We start from the raw sequence: 21944 nt of genomic DNA, 5'->3' as shown, positions 1-21944 counted from the left end.
CAGTATAAAATATGCAGTTATAAGATTTCCCCATATGATGTTATTAACGCATGTTCCATACCCCACAACTCTGTCCAGGCAGAAGGCAGGTCTGTCTTGAATGAAGGAGTGTTTGCCTTAATTTGAATTTAAGCAGTAAATAGAATAATCAAGCAGGAAGGGAAAATAAAGGAAGCTGAAACAGAAAAAAATAAACAAACAGTAGGGAACATCCTTCCACACAGACTCTTTGCCTCCTAATTCCCAGCTGGAAATGTGTTTCAAGAGGGGCATTGAAACTATAAAAATAAGGGGCAAACACCCCAAGACACCCATCTCTCTCTCCCTGTCTTTGGCATTGCACCTAATACAACAAAGTAAAACAGCCACTGGACTTTGGGGTGGGGAGTCCTCACCTGAAGAGTTTGGAAAGTGACCCTTCTAGAAGTATGTGGTGAGAAATTTTGCTTTACTCTAATATAGTTTGTTAAATTAGACAATAGTAAACATTTTATATTCATTTTTTCGTAACCATTTCTGACTTTTATGCCTCATCACTTAAATCTATTTATTTCTGGTTAATAAACTTGTTTCAATTTTTCCTCTAATCCAGTGTGTTTAAGTTAAGTGTCTGGGTAACTCCATTTAAGGTAATAAACTGGCATATTATCCCCTTAAAGGAATAACTGACTTAATATATTTGTCCTGTCCAGGAGAGGGCTGGGCAGTACAGAACATACATTTCTGCAGTATAAATAGCCAGAGCGTAACCCAAGTGTGGCTGGTGGGCTGCAGTTACACACAGACACTCAGGGTGTGGCTTGCATGCTGGAAGGTTGTTTGCGATCACCCCACATGGGAGCTACTTCAGCAAGGCATAGTAAAGCATCCAAAGTTGAAGAGCAAGGGTGACAGCCCCCCCATTGGCCTGAATTGTGCACCAGTATGTCACAATGCCTCAAGCAGTTTACACAACAGCCTGTATGATGAAGACCCATCTCAATAAACCCACCAGAACAGAATCAAAATGTAGTAGATACACAAACTCAAAACCCAGCAATTGGTGTAATGTAAATAACTTCCCTGGAACTGTGAAGGACCTATATTGACCTGTTGGGGTAACGTTAGAGGGTTATTCCAAGTCGCTAGAGATTGCCTCCCCCCACTTTAGTGGGTGGGAAACTTATTGGAGCCAACAACAACTGGCACAGTCCTAGTTAAACAGGGGAGGAGCACACACTGAGGGAATGCAGGGGTGTCCCACTCATTCAGCATCTCTAGCCAGTCACTGACAAGCTTGGAGAGGAAGGGAGATAATTGAACCCTCTTCCTCACTTTTTATTAATGTAAACCTTAACCTGGGCCACTTGGAGCCTCTTTTTGCTGAGTTCCAGGGTTGTAGAGATGGTCTTTCCTCTCATACCCTGGAATGGCTCAGTCTGACCTTCTGGATGCATTAAATGTCATTGCCTCTGAGCTGTGTGAGCATTCCTTTGTGCAGCTTTGCCGGAGAACATGGACCTTGGATCACTGCTCCATGGGTGTGAGAGTCTCAGTTTCCACGATTTGAAGCAGATGAGGCCCACAGGCAATGCTCCACTGTGGATGAAGAGTTGCAGGAGGAGGGTAGTGGGAGGACATACCCTTCATCCCAGATGGAAGAGCAGAGTAGGATGGGGAGATCTCGATGGACAGGAACCCAGATCCCAGCTGGGACTATTCACTTTGCAGCTGTTGGTGAGTCAGATGGGCACATCCCCTTCTCCCTTATACAAGAAGCACATGGGTAGGACTCAGAATTTGAGTCTGGGGACAGTAAGACTACAGCCTAATTGAGGTTGAATTGGAGGATGGAGAGTGTGTCCCTGGGCCCCTACCCCTTAGCCTGCTACTAGTCCAGTGTAGGCTCCATGGTCCCAAGGATGAGGTTCACCCATGACCAATAGGAGGGGAAGGGATGTGAAGAATGCCTCGTTCCATTATGCCAGGGGTAGCTACTCAGACCCTTCCACCCTTGGCTGTGATGACTAACATCCCCTGCCCAACAAGGGATGTGGGGTAAATTGGCTAAATCATTGACCCTGGTTTCACAAAGACTAGTCAGCCTGCCAGAAAAAGTCCCCCCCCCCATCCCCAGTCAGATAGACAACACTATCACAGTCTTGGGGTGGAGCCCGTGTCTCAGCAGGCCATGGAGCAATCAGGGTAGGAGACACACTAATATCCAGTTACCAGCACACCCCCTGGGGCCACATACATTGTACCTGTCTCTGATGACATACAAGAAGGAGACATGGGAGCCAATGCTCTGAGATCTTTCGTGAGGACTGATCGACCTCTTGGGGTGCATTTAGCAAAAGAGGTAGAAAATAAAAGATATGGAAAGGGGAATTTATGGATTTATTCACCCTACTTTTTTGTGAGGTTCAGGCAGAGGACACTTTAAAGGGAAAAGAAAGATGATGACAAACCCTGCAGACCTAAGGTGGCTCTGATCCTTGGTAACTGGGCTGTGACATTTTGCATATATGCAAGCATAATTTGTGAGAGAAACCTGGAGAGAAATGTTAGCTTGTTCAAGCATGAGGATTTAATAGCAAATGCTCATGTTTCATACAGGGGTGTAACCTGGTTAAGATATGATAAAGAATTTAGACAGAAGATGGAAGGGGAGCCAGAATTGCCATGGAATTAGAAGACCAGGACCTCTGGCTGGAGTATATTGCTCCTTATCATTGTGTGCAGCTGGCTTCTACAGACAGTGGGTTGTCAGTGCCCATACTACAGGCGCTAAGATAGTTTCTTTTGCATTTAATGGTGGGAAGTGTTTTTTTCAACACCACTGTAGGAAGTGTGGGGGTCAGCATGGTGCCCTCCTTTTCTATAGAGGCAAGGGAAAGGCCCCATAAGGCAGTAAGAAAGGAAGCCAAGAAGGGTCCAGTACTTCAGCAGAGCCAGTGGGGGGATGTAGCACTTATGGGGGGATGTAGCACTTATCCTTTCTCCAGTTAAATCACGAGCATTATAGACTATTCTAAAAGGATGGACATAACTTATTTATTAAATGGATTTTCAGCTGATTTCCAAATTCCATAGGAAGGAGCAAGGTGTCACATTTGGGCTGAGGATTTCAGATTTGTTAAAGGATTTGAGCCTGTAGTGCAGGATAATATTTGAGCAGAGGTTGCAGTGAAGAAAGTAGCGGGACCATTCTCAAGCCTTCCAAAATGCCAGACATTTCTATTTCTCCTTTAAATGAGATAACAGAAAAGGCCAAGGGAGAACATAGGATTATCCATCACTTATCTTATGCCGGGGCTGCTCTGTAAAGGATTATCAATCTGCAATTAAGTTCAGTTTGATATTCCTCGTTTGATGCCACCATAGCCATGGTTAGAATGTGGGGCCCCGGTGCTTTTAGCAAAATGTGAGATCAAGTCTGCACTCAGGTTACTTCCTGTGCACTCCAGAGACTTTAACTTGCTGGGCTTTGAGGACCATTACTATTTCAATAAGGCCATACCTATGGAGTGCTCGGTGTCTTTTGCAGCTTTTGAGAAGTTCCTATTGGAGTGGGTGACTGAGAGAACCCTGCATAATGCATTACACTGTCTTGATGACTTCCTATTTGCAGGAAAATTAAGGTCAGGTGATTGTGCCTACCTAGTGAGGGCTTGCCATGATTTGGCTGAGCATCTGGGGATCCCCCCACAACTGAAAAAGCTGAAGGCCATACATAAAGGCTAACGTACTTGGGAATTGAACTGGACACAGTTCACTGTATCTCTTGGCTACCTGAAGAGAAGTTAGATACTGTTAGGAGACTGCTAAGGGCAATGAAAGGTACCAAAAAGGTTACAGGTGATCAGGGGGCATTTAAACTGTGTGTGAGAGGTGGTTGAGCCTGGTAGGGCATTTTGTGTCTGGCTGCAGCCACCTCTGGAGTGAAAGATAATCATCATTTTGTCAGAGTAACCAGGGAGATGAAGGAAGATTTAAAGGTATGGGAGAAATTTCATGAGCAGTTTAATAGGGTTGTTTGGCGTTCAGACCTGATGCTGTGGATGAAGCTTCAGGTGCAATCTGATGCCTCAGGAGGTAGATTTCGAGGTGTAGTATCAAGGGCAGTGGTGTGCTCAAAGGCGGCCACAGAATGGGGTGGTTCAGGGCATTATGAAGGATATTATGTTCTTGAATTTGTTTTCCCAATATTAGTGGCAGTCACTATTGGGGGGGAGACATTCATGAATAAAAGTTTTGTTTCTGGTGTGACAACCAATCTGTTGTTCAGATAGTGAATGGGCAGCCAGCTAAATCTACTTAATTACCCAGTTTGTACTTGCAAATCCAAGCAGCTTCTATTAAGGTCACATTTAAAGAAAGCATGAACCTCTGTGCATATCAGGTCATGTGCATTAGTTGATGGATAATAAATGACTGCAGGTTTGCTTATAAGGTATCATCACAGTAATGGCACGTTGGCCAGAGATGAATGAGTGAGTACATGCAGTGAAAGGAGGACAGTTTATTAATATTTAACAATGATTGAATGCAAATATAATTTACAACAGAAGTCCACAAAGAAATATGCAACCACTTTGTAGGTACACCCATTCCAAAAGATAATTAAAAATTCCAGCAAATGAAGCTGGGTATATATTATATATGCTAGTTTTTTTCTAAAGGAGCAACTATTTCTAAACTCACCAATGAACAGCCTGCAAAACTTAGTGAAGTACTTATTGAGATAAATCTTTCAGACAGCTCAACCCTTTCAATTAAGTAATATTATACACCTCAATCAGCATTACAAAGTGCAGTAATATTTCAAATCATGATAGCAATAGACCTATGATTACTGATTAGTTGCATGTTTATGCTCTCAACATTAATTTAGAGATGTGTCAGCAAAAAAGAAAGAACAATGCACGCGAATGAGAATAAAAGTTTCGTAAAACAGAACATGAAAAAATGTTGTGACAGCATTTTCATGCTCCTCTCTTACTAATGCTTGACACCATTAATAAATGTCATCCCAAAGAACATTGCTATAATTAGTCAACACGTTCCCAGATCATGTACTCTAGCTCCTAGCTCTGAGTTGCCAAATACTGTATTCCCTGGTCTCCATAGTATTTCAAACCATACACAGGCCATCAGCTCCATACGGAGATTATGAAAACCAAGGAGTTTAAAAGTTATGTATTTAGATTCTGGTCTGCAAGAAACTCCATACCAAAGGGCATCTATCCAAAGCACCCTTGGCATACATTTGAACCATATGTTTAAATGCAATAAGAACCTGGGAGTTACAAAACAAAAGTCACCCAAAACAGCAGCACTTCTCCTTCCTCCTTCCCCAGTACACACCATTTAATCATGTACCTTAACAACTCTTTAAACCCCTGGCCACACTTTCCCAGCAGACATAAATCCCACTCTCAATGGTCTTAGCTCTTCACCAATGCTCAGTCATACTCACATGTTTTGCACCTTGCCCAGAAGGTCAAAAACTTCAGGTGATTTTGGATGACCTTGGTGAGGGCCAGAGGGGGAGGTGGAAACCATTTCAAAAGAAAGAGGTCCTTACAGAGAACAGTTTGTCAGCAGCCCCTTTCTTTTATAATAAGAGGGATGGGATTCAAATGAGCTTCTGCTGTTGGAGGCAGTTTGACATCGGGAAAGAGACAGGACTTGAGACATTTAAAGTTTTATAGGTCATAACCAACACCTTATACTCCCCTCAGAAACAGTCAGGCAGCCAGCGCAGATCACAGAGCCCTGGTAATGTATCCTGCCACTACGAGATCCTGTTTAATAAACCAGCTACTACATACTGCAAGGGTTTGTTTCCAGATCTATTTAAAGTGAAGTCACACGTAGGCCGTACTGCAGTAATCCAGACTTGAAGTGACTAGGCATGAACAGTAGTAGCAAGGTCCTCATCTAAAAGAAATGGATGTAATCGCTTGGCCAGCTGCAGACAGAAAAATACTCTTGGCTGTTGATGCAAAATTATCTTATAATAGATGAGGATCCAACACAGTGTCCAGATTCTGCACAGGAATAACAAAGGGTGGGAAAACACCCTCAGCAAAAGGGGCTGGGGAGCATCAGCCTTACCATAGTTTTAGCTGCTTCCAACAACTATCTAGACTGGCGTTTCAGCCTGCTAATTCTAATCCATGTTTCAGTCTCTCCCAAACATTGGGCTAGAGTAGCTATTCATTTTTTCATGAATGTGCTAAACTATCTGCTAAATTTACCAAATATTTTCTGGCCAGATGTGGACTTTCCTTCTCTTGGTACATGCATGCAGCACAGTTCCAAGGCCAGAATTTTAGCCTTGGGTTAAAAATAAAACCAGGTTCACTATTCACAACAAAGAAGTTATTCACTGAATTTAGCTTTTCTATGTCTGTTCATTCTTGGTCCACCAAGAGAACACAATTTACAAATTTATTTTCTGTTCAGAATTATTCAAAGGTTTTATGTGAATATATTTCAGCCTCTGGAATGCTCACCAGCTCTTCGCTTCATGTATGACAATGGGTATTTGATATTAACGATTAAAAATGTGTACCATTTTGATTGGACACTCAAATCTGTTCCATGACTGGATAGGCAAAGCTCTTCTAATCAGATTTCTTGTGTGAATACTTGAAATTATGAATTGAAAATTTATTTACTGTGAATTTCTGCAATATTATTTAATATTTACAGTTTTGGTGACTGTTCCCGCTGAATCAAATTAATTTAAAAAATCCTGAATATACACACATATATACAGTGAGCATCAAGCTTGACAGCCAGCTAGTTACCAACATGTAATCAAATCTACTGTATAATACTGTATGGTGTGCTGTGTAGGACAAGGATAATATACAGTGCTGAGACTAATATATTTCAACTAATAATCTTATTTTATACATTCTGGTGAAAGGCTAACTGTCAGAAGAATTAAATACTTACTAGACATGTAAGACTACACATTTCTCTGTTCAAAAGAGATGTGCACATATTCGTAAATGTGAATTCTATCAGATCGCTCCTATGACAAATATAGGTGTCACCAGTGGAAAAACACAAACAATTCTTTGCCCATTTTCATGGAGTTTCATAAGAATTTGATGATGAGAATTTACAGTGCCCGAAATTTTATGAAAAATTAAGAAATGAAGAAGAATGTACCCAGTTACTAGACCTATGCCAGATATGAACCAGAATTTTAGAATAGCATCTAATTTATTTTACCCTCTCCTGCTCCATATCTGTTTCCAGTATTACCTCCTGCACTGCTTAGTGAATGTGTGGTGGTGCCACAGTAGACCCCTAAGAACATTTAATGTGTCCTAATTATTTTGCTGATTAACTAAGGACGATCACAGAAGAAATAAACTCTTGTCTCTTCCAGACAGACTCTTTTCAAAGGATTGTAAAACACTAAACATTAGGGTGAAACTCCAACTTGTGTAGAAATCCTGCACAAGGACTTTGTGCTTCTGAAGTCCCCCTGTAGCCCTCATTTGAGCAACGACATAACCCTTGATCTGGCCCTCTGCATAGGTGAGCGTTACCCATTAAGCCTCACAGTACCCCTGTGAGATGCTGTAGCTAAGTATATATCCACAGGCTCTTGTGTTTAGAAATAATAATGCTAGTAGATCTTTATACATCATTGTAAAAACAGGAAACACATACAGAGAAGTTAACCGATTGCCACATGTCACACAGCAAGACTGATAGAACAAAGAATGCCACTCAGATCGTCTGCCTTCCAAGCCTGATTCTCCACATTAACAATTAGACTGAACTTCCTCTCAAGAGACATACACAAACAACACTCATAACTGGTAACTTGCTAGTCATTCAATTCTAAAATTGATACTAAGAAGAATCCAGCAGGTGACTCAAAAAATATTGAGAATGTTTAAGAAAATCAGATAACAAGGTCCTTGGTGTGGTTGAAACTCAGTTGTATATTATTTTTCTCACCATAATTTTTCCCAAATTAGCATAAAAATATAAAATTCTGAAATCCACTGGTTCACAATGTTTTAATTTATCTTTCCAAAGCTAGATTACAGGTGTCAGAGACTGTTAAAAGAACTACCACCGTTGTCTTAAAAAATTCAACTAGTCAGTCTCAGCAGCTATCAACATTGTTTAAATCAAATAATATAAATTCTAGCCTTACTTAAATTAGTAATTATAATAGATACACTTTCTACCAATAGTCTATACTTAAACATCATAAAAGTACTGTCCCAGGAGCGGTGAAAAGTATGTGGTGATAATACCAACGTTCTGCAACTGACATGGGGTTCAATAGGCCTTATATGGGGCCCAGATAAAATGTAGATTATCATGGTTTCTGGACATCCAAATCCAGATATAAAAATTCTATAGAAATGTGAGGTTTTCTTCCATTTAGGACTAAGAACTATGGTGAGACCACATCACTTCCAATTCAAATACTGATCAGGTGACAAATGTGAGGAACTGTCCCTGGTTGAGGTATCAATAGAGGACGTTTTGGAACAAATACATACATAATATATATAATAGTCACCAGTACCAGGTGGTATTCACCCAAGAGTTCTAAACGAACTCAAATATGAAATTGCAGAATTACTAACTGTGGTATATAACCTATCACTTAAATCAACTTCTATACCAGATGACAAGAGGATAGCTAAATGTCACACCATTTTTTAAAAAAAGGCTCCAGAGGGCATCCTGGCAGCTATAGGCCGGTAAGCCTAACTTCAGTACCAGGCAAATTGGTTGAAATTATAGTGAACAACAGATTTATCAGACGCATAGGTGAACACGATTTGCTGCGGAAGAGTCAATGTGGTTTATATCAAGGGAAATCATGCCTCACCAGTCTACTAGAATCCTTTGAGGGGGATCAACAAACACATGGGCAAGGATGATCCAATAGCTATAATGTACTTGGACTTTCAGAAAGCCTTTGACAAGGTCCCTGACCAAAGGCTATTAAGCAAAGTAAGCAATCATGGGATAAGAAGGAAGATCCTCTCCTGGTTCAGTAACTGGTTAAAAGATAGGAAACAATGGGTAGGAATAAATGGTCAGTTTTCAGAATGGAAAGAGGTAAATAACAGTGCCCCCCCAGGATTTTGTACTGGGATCAGTACTGTTCAACATATTCATTAATTATCTGGAAAATGTGGTAAACAATAAGGTAGCAAAGTATGCAGATGATACAAAATTACTCAAGACTGAGAATATATTATTGTCCTTATATAAATCGATGGTACGCCCACATCTTGAGTACTGCATACAGATATGGTCTCCTCATCTCAAAACAGATATACTGGCACTAGAAAAGGTTCAGAAAAGGGCAACTAAAATTATTAGGGGTTTGGAATGGGTCCCATATGAGGAGAGATTAAAAAGGCTAGGACTCTTCAGCTTGGAAAAGAGGAGACTAAGGGGGGGGATATGATAGAGGTATATAAAATCATGAGTGATGTGGAGAAAGTGGATAAGGAAAAGTTATTTACTTATTCCCATAATACAAGAACTAGGGGTCACCAAATGAAATTAATAGGCAGCAGGTTGAAAACAAATACAAGGAAGTTCTTCTTCACGCAGCGCACAGTCAACTTGTGGAACTCCTTACCTGAGGAGGTTGTGAAGGCTAGGACTATAACAGCGTTTAAAAGAGAACTGGATAAATTCATGGTGGTTAAGTCCATTAATGGCTATTAGCCAGGATGGGTAAGGAATGGTGTCCCTAGCCTCTGTTTGTCAGAGGGTGGAGATGGATGGCAGGAGAGAGATCACTTGATCATTGCCTGTTGGTCCACTCCCTCTGGGGCACCTGGCATTGGCCACTGTCGGTGGACAGGATACTGGGCTAGATGGACCTTTGGTCTGACCCAGTACGGCTGTTCTTATGTAAGATAGTTAAGTCCAAAACAGACTACAAAGGGTTACAGAGTGATCTCACCAAACCGGATTACTGGGCTACAAAATGGCAGATGAAATGCAATGTTGATAAATGCAAAGTAATGCACATTGGAAAATATAATCCAAACTATACATACAAAATGATGGGACCTAAATTAGCTGTTACCACTCAAGAAAGAGATCTTGGAGTCAACATGAACAGTTCTCTGAACACATCTGATGAATGTGCAGCAGCAGTCAAAAAAGCTAACAGAATATTGGAACCATTAGGAAAAGGATAGATAATAAACAGAAAATATCATATTGCCTCTATATAAATCCATGGTACTTCCACACCTTGAATGCTGCTTGCAGTTCTAGTCATCCCATCTCAAACAGATATATTAGAAATGCACTTCTCTGTACATTTTCCAACAAAAAAAATTAATGGTATGAAACAGCTTCCATATGAGGAGACATTAAAAAGACCAGGACTACTAAGCTTCGAAAAGAGGCAACTAAGGTGGGAGGAGGAGATATAACAGAAGTCTAAAAAATCATGAATGGTGTGCAGAAAGTGAATGGGGAACTGTTATTTATCCCTTCACATAACACACGAACCAGGGGTCACCCAATGAAATTAATAGGCAGCAGGTTTAAAATAAACAAAGGAAGGACTTCTTCACACAACACAAAGTCAACCTGTGGAACTCGTTGCCAGGGGCTGCTATGAAGGGCCCAAACTATGACTGGATTCAAAAAGAATTAGATGTTAGCCAAGATGGTCAGGGATGAAACCCGTTGATCTGGGTGTCCCTAAGCCTCTGACTGCCAGATGCTGGGACTGGAAAACAGGGAATGGGTCACTTGATAATTGCCCTTTTCAGTTCATTATCTTTGAAGCATCTGGTATTGGCCATGGTCAGAAGACAGGATACTGGGTTAGATGGACCATTGGTCTGACCCACTATGGCCATTCTTATGTTCAAAGCTTCTTTGGAAAATGTGTACTATACTTACCACTGAATGGCAGCAGAGAAAAAACATTTACTGAAATTGAAGAAACTAGAGGAGATATTCTTTGAGTTCCACTGGTTTTCTTACAAGTTTTGCACAATCTCCAATACAACCATCAACCTTTTGCACAGCACCAGAAAAGTGCTTAACAAGATGGTATAGGTGAATATAATTTAGTTTACACGGATCTAGAAAAGGCAGTTAAATGTTTCCTAATATATCCCACCAGATATTACGCTGGTAGATACTAAAGCCTTTAAACTGAACTAAACTAAAACAGAAGCTTATATAGAGAGCTATACTCCAAAGTCAGGAAAGCTCGGTTATAAATAAAGTGAAAATTCATGAATTTTACCAGCATTATGATAATGTAGCTACACAATTGTCTATCTTCCACTAGCCTGCAAAGAGAGATTTCTTATTTTAGGCACAATTTCTGGGACCATTCATAAGCAATTCTATGACTCCATCCACCCATCTGAGGTATCATCAGCAGCATACACGGCTAACGAGGAAGTGCTGAAAGTTGTACATTTTTCTCAAACAGACATTGCTGAGAAAATTCAACGAAGCTGAAATATCTGGAGAAAGTTTAGATCACTTTTCTGGGCCTTGCACGTGTCATCTTCTCAGCAGACAATGATAGCTAAATAACAAAACATACTTAAGGAGTCTCACCTCAAAACATCCACCACTTATTCTACTATTTTAATTCAGGAGTTCTCTACTTTTTCATAATCTGGACCATATTTTCATAAACAGATTGCCTGTGACGCCTACCCTCACATACGCAACTGCATAACATCCCTATGGCAACTACAACTGCTTATATAGAATAGTAATATTAGAAAAGATATTCATGTATTTTAGCTACCTTTTAATGCAGTTTAGCCCCTGGAAACAATTAGAAGAAGCTAGCACCACATGACTTGCCAGCTCTTTGTAGACCATTGGCAACTGCTCAGCAGATTGCCAATGGTCCACAGACCACAGTTTGAGAACCTATCTTAGTTCAATCGTACACATTTTCTTGACAGTGAATGCAGGTGACAACATTTGTTGGGAAGGTCAACAAAACTTGCACTCATTTAGGCCACTTACTGAAAACTTGAGACACTTTCCTGAATCCAGCAAAAGGTCCAAAATCCAATGAATTTAGGATATATGTACATACATACCAAAAGAAACTTTCCTATTGCATGATTAAATCTGTTCTTGATTACAAAAATTGTAACCAAAAGCAAAATACTGCTGATCTTGAAACCCTCTAGCTGCCACTAAAATAGTCAATATTGAAAGTATCATTAGGCTCAGTTATCTCACTCAGCAAGCTATTGAAGCATTAAGTGAAGAAAATGAGTGAAAGCTAAATAATGAGTTAGGCCTTAGCCATACCCTGAACTCACTTGGTCATATGACCAAGTGATGAAAAGTTGGCAGTGACTGAAAAAAATTAAAAGAGACCATACTAATTACATTGTTGGAATCTTTTACGAGGAGCAGAGTCTGAAAAGTACTTGGATTGGGGAAAATGTGATGGCATGCCTCTTCAAAAGCCATAGTAGCTCTTAACTTTTGTTTTTTCAACTCTCAGTCAGGAAATATGGGGAGTTGATCATAGAGACATAAGTGGTTAAGCCAGAGAAAGGGTATCATACAAGACTCAGAAGTAAGAAAAGACTAAACCCATAAGTAAGGCTAGTTAAGAAAGTTGTAGAACTCCTGCTCATCATGTACATATTCCAGCTACCTCTCCACAGAATCTCCATAGTAGTAGTACCATATATGGCTGTAGGATTTGTGTAGCACCAAACTAAAGTCATGATAGAAATGGGTAGTGACTAGAGCTGATTGAAAATTTTACCATCAGAACCCTTTTCACACAGAAATGTGTGTTTTCAATTAAATGACAAACTGAAAAAATACAATTTTATTCTGAATACCAATCATTTTTCGGGTTTTGGCTAAAAGTTTTTAAGTTTTCAACAAAAAGTAGAAATTTTCCATGGGGAAAAATAAACCATTTTCTAATAGTGACTAAGGATAACCAGCAGTCATTGAACTAGAACTAACATTTCTAAAAGGGCAAGTGCTCCAGATAACATGCGGGACAGCTCTAATGAGGAAATAATTCAATTCAACATTGCATTTGATTAATAATTTGCAATAATAAATAATAACTAAATTAGAGATGATTAAATTCTAATTTATTCATTATGGGCTTGATCCTGCCAGGTCTGAGCTCTCTAATCCTGACTCAGCAAAGTACTTAAGCATCCATTTAATTTAAAACTGAGTAGTTCCATGCTTCAGATTAGGTGCACCATTACGTGCTTTGCTGGATCAGGGGTAGTGCTCAGCACTTTTGGGACTGGAGTTCTATTTGAAATTATCCAACAAATCTATTCAGTGAATAATTTTTGTTCTGCACATGGTTTCTGAAGAGGTCGTAAGGAATATTCAAAATGTGCATGTATTGGTTTGTTACATGAACCACATGGCATTATTTCTGTTCCTAACAGAAGCTCCAAATTAGGAAGCTAACGTGCTCCTAAGTGCGGTTTGAATAGGAAGGGACTTCAGAACATGCTTGAGGGATTTCTTGAAATTTGGTCTGAATGATTTATGGAACTAAGCCAAGGCCCTGATGCTAAAAAAGATCCATGAAGACATAAGGGTCTGCCCATGCTAAACTCCCATTGTAGGACGGGGGTCACATACAGAGCATATTGAATATTAAAATGTAAATCCTCCAATGTGAAAATTGCTTTTGGGAAATACAAACTCAACATTCACTTTTCATGAGCGTTTGCACTAATTAAGTCTGAGCACATACATATTCATGGAAAGTGAATATAAGATTAAAGAGGTTGAAATCAAAATCCGTTTTCAAATTTGAATCAAAATGTACAGAGAAGTCTTTTACTATTGCTCAACTCTAAATGTTATTAGAACTTCACCTTACATAAACGCACAATCTTTTGACAATCTTGTGTTTGAAGTAACGCTTTAGATCAATACTTGGAGCTACCGTCACTTATTTAGGCTGCCCAAGCTCTAATCTCTGTTGAGAAAGGTATTTTAGTTTTGCAGTAGATGTGGTCAAATGACAAAAGAATTATACTGTCACCTGAAAGCCATGTAAAAGCTCTTTCCTGCTACTCTGTATGATGACAACCTTTCAGGCATAGATGAATAATTATACTGCATCTATTTGAAGTAGATTGCAAATATGTAAAAAGAACAAAATATCCAAAGCACTAAACGGTCCTAATCCAGCAAAGTATAACATGCATAACTTTAAGCACAAACTTAACGTCTTTGCTGAATCAAGCCCTATTATAGTTAGCATCCTATAATGTGAAAATAGTATTAATAATAAACTATATGGGCTAACAAGTTTTGGATCATTTTCATTAGAATCCATACTTTAGGGCACATGTGTCAAACTCAAGGCCCGCGGGCCACATCCGGCCCGCCATACAATTATATCCGGCCCGCGAAATCGTTTTATATATCTGTTTTTAATGGCCCTGTGATATGACGCCCCAATAACACACACTACAAATCCCATGATGCAGTGCAATTGCCGCCAACGGCAAGCCGCGGTTCAAGTTCGCGGTCTGTTGATGTATACAACGCTAATATCAAATCAAAGCTAGACCCCAACAATGGCCAAGAGAAAAATTGATTCTGAAAACCGAGGCTTTCAAAGCCGGTGGGAGAATGAGTATATGTTTACTGAAATTGCAGGTAAACCAGTGTGTCTCCTTTGCGGGAGTAATATCGCTGTAATGAAGGAGTATAACCTAAGACGGCACTACGAGACGAAACATGAGAACAAATTCAAAAACCTGAGCGCAGGACAGAAGCTACAAAAGGTAGAGGAGTTGAAGAAGAATTTGACATCCCAGCAGACGTTTTTCACCAAAGCAAAATCACAAAGTGAAGCTGCTGTGAAAGCAAGTTTCATTGTGGCCGAAGAGATCGCCAAATCAGGACGGCCGTTTACCGAGGGGGAATTCGTAAAGAATTGTATGATGAAAGTGTGCGACGTCCTTTGTCCAGATAAAACGCGAGCGTTTGCAAATGTAAGCCTCAGCAGAAACACTGTTGCTAATCGGGTTTGTGAGATGGCGACTGATTTGAAAACACAGTTGATTGAAAGAGCAAAAGATTTTGTTGCATACTCCCTTGCCGTGGATGAAACTACTGACGCGACTGACACTGCACAGCTGGCGATATTTATCCGTGGTGTGGATTCCAATTTGTGCGTAACAGAGGAAATACTGGACATTAAATCGATGCACGGGACAACGAAAGGAGAAGACATCTTTGGAAATGTATTTCAAAGTGTAACCGACATGAAACTGCCGTGGGAAAAACTCGTTGGACTTACAACAGATGGCGCACCTGCTATGTGTGGTGAAAAAAATGGACTGGTGGGAAGGATGCGCTCAAAGATGCGGGAGGAGAACTGTGCCGGTGAGTTGACAGTGTATCACTGCATCATACACCAGGAATCGCTGAGTGCTAAAGTCCTAAAAATGGATCATGTGATGAACACTGTAACACAAACCGTCAACTTTATCAGAGCCCACGGTTTAAATCCCCGCCAATTCCAGTCTTTTCTGCGGGAAATAGATAGCGAGTTTGGCGATATGCCATATCATACGGAGGTCCGGTGGCTAAGTCGGGGAAAAGTTCTCAAAAGACACTTTGAGCTGCGAGAGGAAATCTGCCAGTTCATGGACAGTAAGGGGAAAGACTGCACAGTTCTGCGGGATGAAAAGTGGAAATGTGAGTTGGCGTTCCTGGCTGACATAACGTCGCATCTTAGCGCTTTAAACCTTCAACTCCAGGGACGGGAGCACATAATAACCGATATGCATGATGCAGTGAAGGCATTTCAAGTGAAGCTGCGCTTATGGGAGACACAAATGCACCAATGCAACTTGTCTCACTTTCCCTGTTGCCAAGTAATACGGAACCAAGAAAGTGCCACAGTTTTCCCAAATGCCACCTTTGCTGAAAAACTCAGCGCGCTGCGCACTGAGTTCGCACGGCGCTTCAGTGACTTTGAGGCACAGAAAAGTAACTTCGAGCTGCTTCGCAACCCATTTGCAGTCGATGTGGAAACCGCACCTGTAGAAATGCAGATGGAGCTGATAGAACTGCAATGTAACGGGACACTGAAGGCAAAGTACGACACTGCGGGGCCAGCACAGTTCACTCGCTTCATTCCTGAAGCGATGCCGCAGCTCCGCCAACATGCGGCTCGAATCCTGTCCATGTTTGGCAGCACATATCTGTGCGAGCAGCTGTTCTCTGTGATGAAAATTAACAAAACGTCACACAGGAGTCGCCTCACTGATGAACACCTGCAATCGATCCTGAGAATCTTCACAACACAGAACCTAACCCCAAACATAAACGAACTTGTTGCAAAGAAAAGACTCCAAGTATCAGGCTCTGACTAAATAGGACAAGAAAATGGAATGTTATGATTTGTTATGATTATACTTTTGCTTTAAATTCAATTTTTTATTTATATTTTCAGATTTTTTAATATTCCAGCATGTACAGATTTTGAATGTATTGTATTGACAGGATATTTTTTTATGAAGAGCAAAATATTTTAAGTTGAAATGTATTTATTTTGGAATGATATCCTGTATTTTGGTTCATATTAATGGTTAAAAAACATAAATATTTAGTCTGTTAAATAAATGGTTATACTGTTCGGCCCGCGAGTTTTGAGTTTTGGCCCCCTGTGCAATTGAGTTTGACACCCCTGCTTTAGGGCTTATATGCATAGCAGAGTTGAGTGCACTCAGATATTCAATACTTGCAAAGAATCATAGGCACTTTTGGAAATGGCAGAGATTTTACATTTGAGGATTAATAAACAACTCCATAATAGTGCAAATGTTAGGTTTGTAGTTCAGCCTATGAAAATATGAATTTCAGATTTAATCTTTCTGTAGTATATGGTCTTCAGGATTTTCATAGTTTAGCATAAAGCTGATCTAAAATTGTGTTTGCTATAATTCATATTTAACTTTATCCCTTTCCAGCTCTTATTTTATTTCATTTTCATTTTTCTAATTAGGCAATAACCCCAAAGAAATCTACTCTTGCCAACAGTTATTTACCATTTGGGGTTATAATTTATTACAAATCACAATTTATAGACAGCAATACTTGAGAGGTATTTTTCCCATTTTAAGAAAAAACCTGTAAAACTAACAACAAATTAAAACCAGAAATGATATTTAAAGTGCTGCTGTATGGATGCTGGGAAGGTGTGTTGAAATTTTCAACAAATGAATCCACAAATTAGAAATCTGACCTTTACAAAAGCCAGACTTTTCTAACCCCAGTAATTCTGGGATCCCAGATCACTTTGTATTGACACACCTTGTGAGATCTGACAAGCTAAGCAAGGTCAGGCTGAGATACTACTTGATAGGAGAGCTCTAAGGAACACTTAGATTTTAGGCAATTGCTGGTGGCAATTCAAGAAACAGACTTTTCCCTCTTAGTCACTATTGAACTATTGCATGGCTCCAAGATGAACTATATTATTGAAAGCGCCACATTTTGGATGAGATGCAAACCCAAGATTTGACAGCTGTGTCATTAATGTCCTTAGTATTTGTAAAAGTAAGATTTTACCACATCCTGGGCAAATTCTAAAGCCCCTCCTCATACCCTCCTCCCCCATTTTATTTGGAAAAGGTATGATCTCCCTGTCCTAAATCTTTTATGATGTTTCTGTGGACTGTTAAATCATTGATCCATTTTACCTCAGAGATGCCTGCATTCAATGACGGATGGAGTGAGGCCTGCATGTATTTTGTAAAATTTTTGGATGCTTGAGGAAGAAAGGTACTGTGCACATGTTTTATTCTATAATAACTCTCTCTCTCTCTCTCTCTCTCTCATATAGTGACAATGCAGAAGTAATATAATAGGACTTGTAATACTTTCAGTGATTTGATCAAGCAAAATTTTATATTCGATTTTTATTTATGTAAATATTTGTACAAGAACTTGAGTAGATAAGAGAGATGTGGTAATGGTAATTTTTACTCAACGTGTCTGTAGAAGCTTGCACTATACTAACGCACTATATTGAGATTAATTATGGAAAAAGGGGTTAAATTCAGAACAACATATTGCAATGATTCCAAAAGTGTGCATACTGTTTTCCAACACACACCAACATGCTGTTATTTATGGAAATTGTCATTTAGGTATTTGCTTTCTGGTGTCTACATGATGAGGACTGTTGTTGTCTTCTGTATCAATGTCTTTGTTGACTCAGCTGGGGCATATAAATTAATATAGGACTTCAGTTTACTAAACAACATGTTTCATTGTCTTGGGGGTAGTGTTTTTTCATTGAAATCTTCTCTATCTAGCCTATTTCCATAGGCTTTTAGTCTCAGATATTTATCAGCGAAAAACAGTAACAATATGAAAAGGCAATGGTCACAGCAACTGCTGCACAACTCTGTACCAGAAGTTTTACAAAATCTGCATCATTAGTAAATATTAAATGAGAGGAGCATCCTGTTTCTACCACCATTTCATCTACTATCCATGAATCTTTTACTACTGTGTCCAGTTCCACTGGGCCCTTCCTTGCAAAACAAACACCTCATGGAGAACAGCAAGTGCTAGCTTTTAAACTTGTATAAAGAAACACAAGTGCTATCAGGGTTAGACTGGAAGAAGGGAACACACCTGGAAAATAGGTACTAAGAGACCAGTGTTGACATACTGATACCAATACACCAGTACCATACTATACCATACTAGTGGTTGAGAAGTATGGGGTGGGCCTTCTGGAAACCTCCATGTATCTGTCTGGAACAGTCCAACACTGGATACTATTGAAAAATACATAGGGTCCATTCTCCTTTCCTCTTCCTCCTCCACCGAACAAACTGTCAAAAGACAAAGACCCATTGTAGAGAAAAAAAAAGACCTAAAAAACTTTCAGGTGTAAGACAAGCACTGAGCACTCCCTCCCTGTGCCCTTCTGAATTAATTGTGGCCAGAACAATTGCCCATTTACTAACAATCACCATGCAGAAGTATAATACGCCACACAGTTTCCCCTTTTCTTGATTAGAGGAACAACAGTCATTGTATCTCAGATACTGCTGTGTGGTGAGTATTTGTAAATGTTGACTTTTTGCTGGTGACCAGTGTACATGTAAATTGCTTCACGTAGACATGGTTTCCAAGGGATCATTAAAAGATTTTTCCCCTTCCCACACTTGTTTTGATTTCAATCTGCAAAATGTTTTTATACTTTGATTTGTTCTTCTTTCTGTTCACTGGAGGTGGTGCCAAATGGTGATAATGCTTGTTTGTGTGCGTGTGTCCAGTTCCAATGGGTTATTATGGTGTATTTATTTCAAGTTAACAAGACGGAGGTGGCTGTGTACTTTGATATATAAGCCACACATTTGCAGTGTTAGGGTAACTGAGGTTTGGTGCTCTTTATGCATATTCTTATTTTTACTTGTATGGCACTATAGTTATGCATTGCACTTTACAAAGCAAATAAAGACGGAGTCTCTAGCCCAAAGTCAAATCAAATACAGCTCTGTATTTACAAAGTGATATCTTGCAAAAATGTTTTGGAAAAACTACTCATGTTGATTTCTTAGGGGAACAAAAGGAAACTGTTGAGTAAAATAGTACATCAATGTAAACCAGGTCACAAGCAAAGTGGTCTACACTTGTAGTGTAGATAAAGAAGGCCACACTACAAAAACCACCAACCAATCAGTGATCAGTCTGCTCAAGAGAAGCTCAGAAATAAAGTTGAACAGTAATAAAGTAATGAAGTTGTAAATCAAAATGGGGGCAGAAGGGCAATGACAAAACTTACTGAATAATACAGTATGCTACCTGTTCACATCAGGCTTCACTCTAGCTCCTGCTCTCTGATCCTCACTTTTCTGAGCATTAAATGCAAACAATCATTTTACTCCTTGAAGATATTTTCCAAGCTAATCAATGAAGAAACAATTTTATTAGTAATGTATGTCTCATTGCTCCTGTTTCACTCAATCCAATTCATGGTAAGAGGTTTCTTATAGTAGAGGTTGTTAACTGGACTGCAACGTAGTGAAATAGATGGATTCTCAGTTACACAACTCTTGTGTAACTACAAATATTTTGAGGGGGAATAAAATAAATATAAATTATGAAAACATGTAATGCTGATTGATTCTGTAGAGTGAAAATACATTAATGAGAGCAGTGAATGAATATCAGACTTTACCTGAGATTGGCACAAGATGTGTTAAAATTACAATTTACACACCACAGGTGGATTTGGGTTTAAAAAAAAAGAGTCAAAGACACACACGCAAGATTACAGCTTCAGAATGAATGATCCCAGTATGAATGATTGTCTAAAAACTATTTATACAACATAGAATAATATGGCAAATTATTTACAAGAGTTTGTTTGTATCCTTGCCAGTCTATGTAAATTAATTTCTGATAATTACTGAAACATTTAACAGATTATGATTAATTTCAAATACCATGCATTAAATACATTGTAAATATATTGGTCATGCCAATAAATTGAGGTGGTTGCAGCATACAAAAGAAGACCCGGGGGTGGGAAGGAGTTATTTGGCTACTTATGAATAAATATCTTTTGGAGTATAACTTAGAAATACTTTTATTTCCAATTATAAATTTTTGGATTATTAATGTTCTGATTACAGAATACCACTATACAAGAGGTCTTAGAATTCATGTCTAATTTTATCGAATCAGGGATAAGGGTAATATATCATTACATGATATAAACTGTGCAATATAGCATAGCGATCAACACCATAATAGTGAAAGACTGTTACTCTGCACTTGAAAAGTGTTGCCATCATCATGGTCATATAACACTTGAATAATAATAGGTGATTTACAGAGACCTTTTCCATTAGATGCTCTCAAAACACTTTACAAACAATACTGAATGAATTCTCACAACAGTCCCATAAGGTCAGTATTATCTCCACTTTGCAGATAATGAAACGAAAACAGACAGGATATAGGATATGGCTAAGGCCAAACACTCAACAAGTCAAAGCTGGAAATGGAATCCAGGTCTCTGAACTCCCAGTCCCGTGCCTTAACCACTACATGACAATTGTTCTCCAAATAACGGTTGTGGAAAGCGGTTACCGAGACAGAGGAAGAATTACATTTTGTTTATTTAAACAGCACACACTAACTCACTGTTTTTAAAAACAAAACAAAAATTTGATAAGAACTTTCAACCTATGGGCTTAGTTTCAAAACCTGTATTTGCTACTTTGTAACCAACAACACACAAAATAAGAATGATTCTAACAATAGACAACAATTGTCTTGCAACCTTGGAACCACTACAGGCTATGAAGTCACGTGGGACTCTCTTTTTAATTGATACAGTACTTGGCACAATGGCAGCAGAAGCTAGTGTGTCTGAACATGGTCTTGTCTAGATTTGCATTAGATGTACAAGCACATTGAATTTTCCTACCACCTTCCAAATCTCTCCCTTGAATAATAATTGTTTGCACTTTTATCCAGTTTCAGATCTTTACAGACTTTAATTATGGATCATAACACCTCCATGAGGTAAGGAAATATTACTGCCTTTTTCATGTGGAAAACAAAGAGGGGTTGAATGACTAGTCCAAGGTAACACAGTGAGAGAGTCAAGTGGCAGTCAGGATTAGGACTCCAGAGGCTTGAATCCTAGGTCCTTGCCCTAACTGCCTACGTTATGGTCTCCTTTGATTCAAGACATCTAGATGTCTTGGGAAGCAGTGATGTATATAGAGTGACAATTTTAAATGATTAACATAGCAATATTTTGATCTTCACATACATTACAAACTAGGTTCAAGATGCATGTCATGGATCCCATATGTGCCATTTGTGCTAGTGGTGTAACGGCACTGACTGCACTCCAGTCCTGAACAACAGAGAAAGGATAATAG

The 21944-nt window shown here is 39.3% G+C and overlaps 1 protein-coding gene across 6 annotated transcripts in view; it reads right to left on the bottom strand.

Moving 5' to 3' along the window:
* The window catches only part of SNTG1 (syntrophin gamma 1), a 790136-nt gene that overhangs the window by 198674 nt on the left and 569518 nt on the right, over positions 1-21944 (bottom strand). Inside the window, exon 7 of one of the 6 annotated variants that reach the window (XM_008168525.4) lies at positions 18737-18872. The exons of the other annotated variants lie outside the window; for them this stretch is intronic. Within the exon in view, the coding sequence (XP_008166747.2) occupies positions 18737-18872 (136 nt within the window). The remainder of the gene's footprint in view (positions 1-18736; positions 18873-21944) is intronic. 6 annotated transcript variants of the gene reach the window in all.

This window comes from Chrysemys picta, chromosome 2 (genome assembly GCF_011386835.1).
Source record: "Chrysemys picta bellii isolate R12L10 chromosome 2, ASM1138683v2, whole genome shotgun sequence".
Taxonomy (NCBI): domain Eukaryota; kingdom Metazoa; phylum Chordata; order Testudines; family Emydidae; genus Chrysemys; species Chrysemys picta.
The sequence above is the reverse complement of the archived record's forward strand: the minus strand, read 5'-3'. Positions and strand labels throughout refer to the sequence as shown.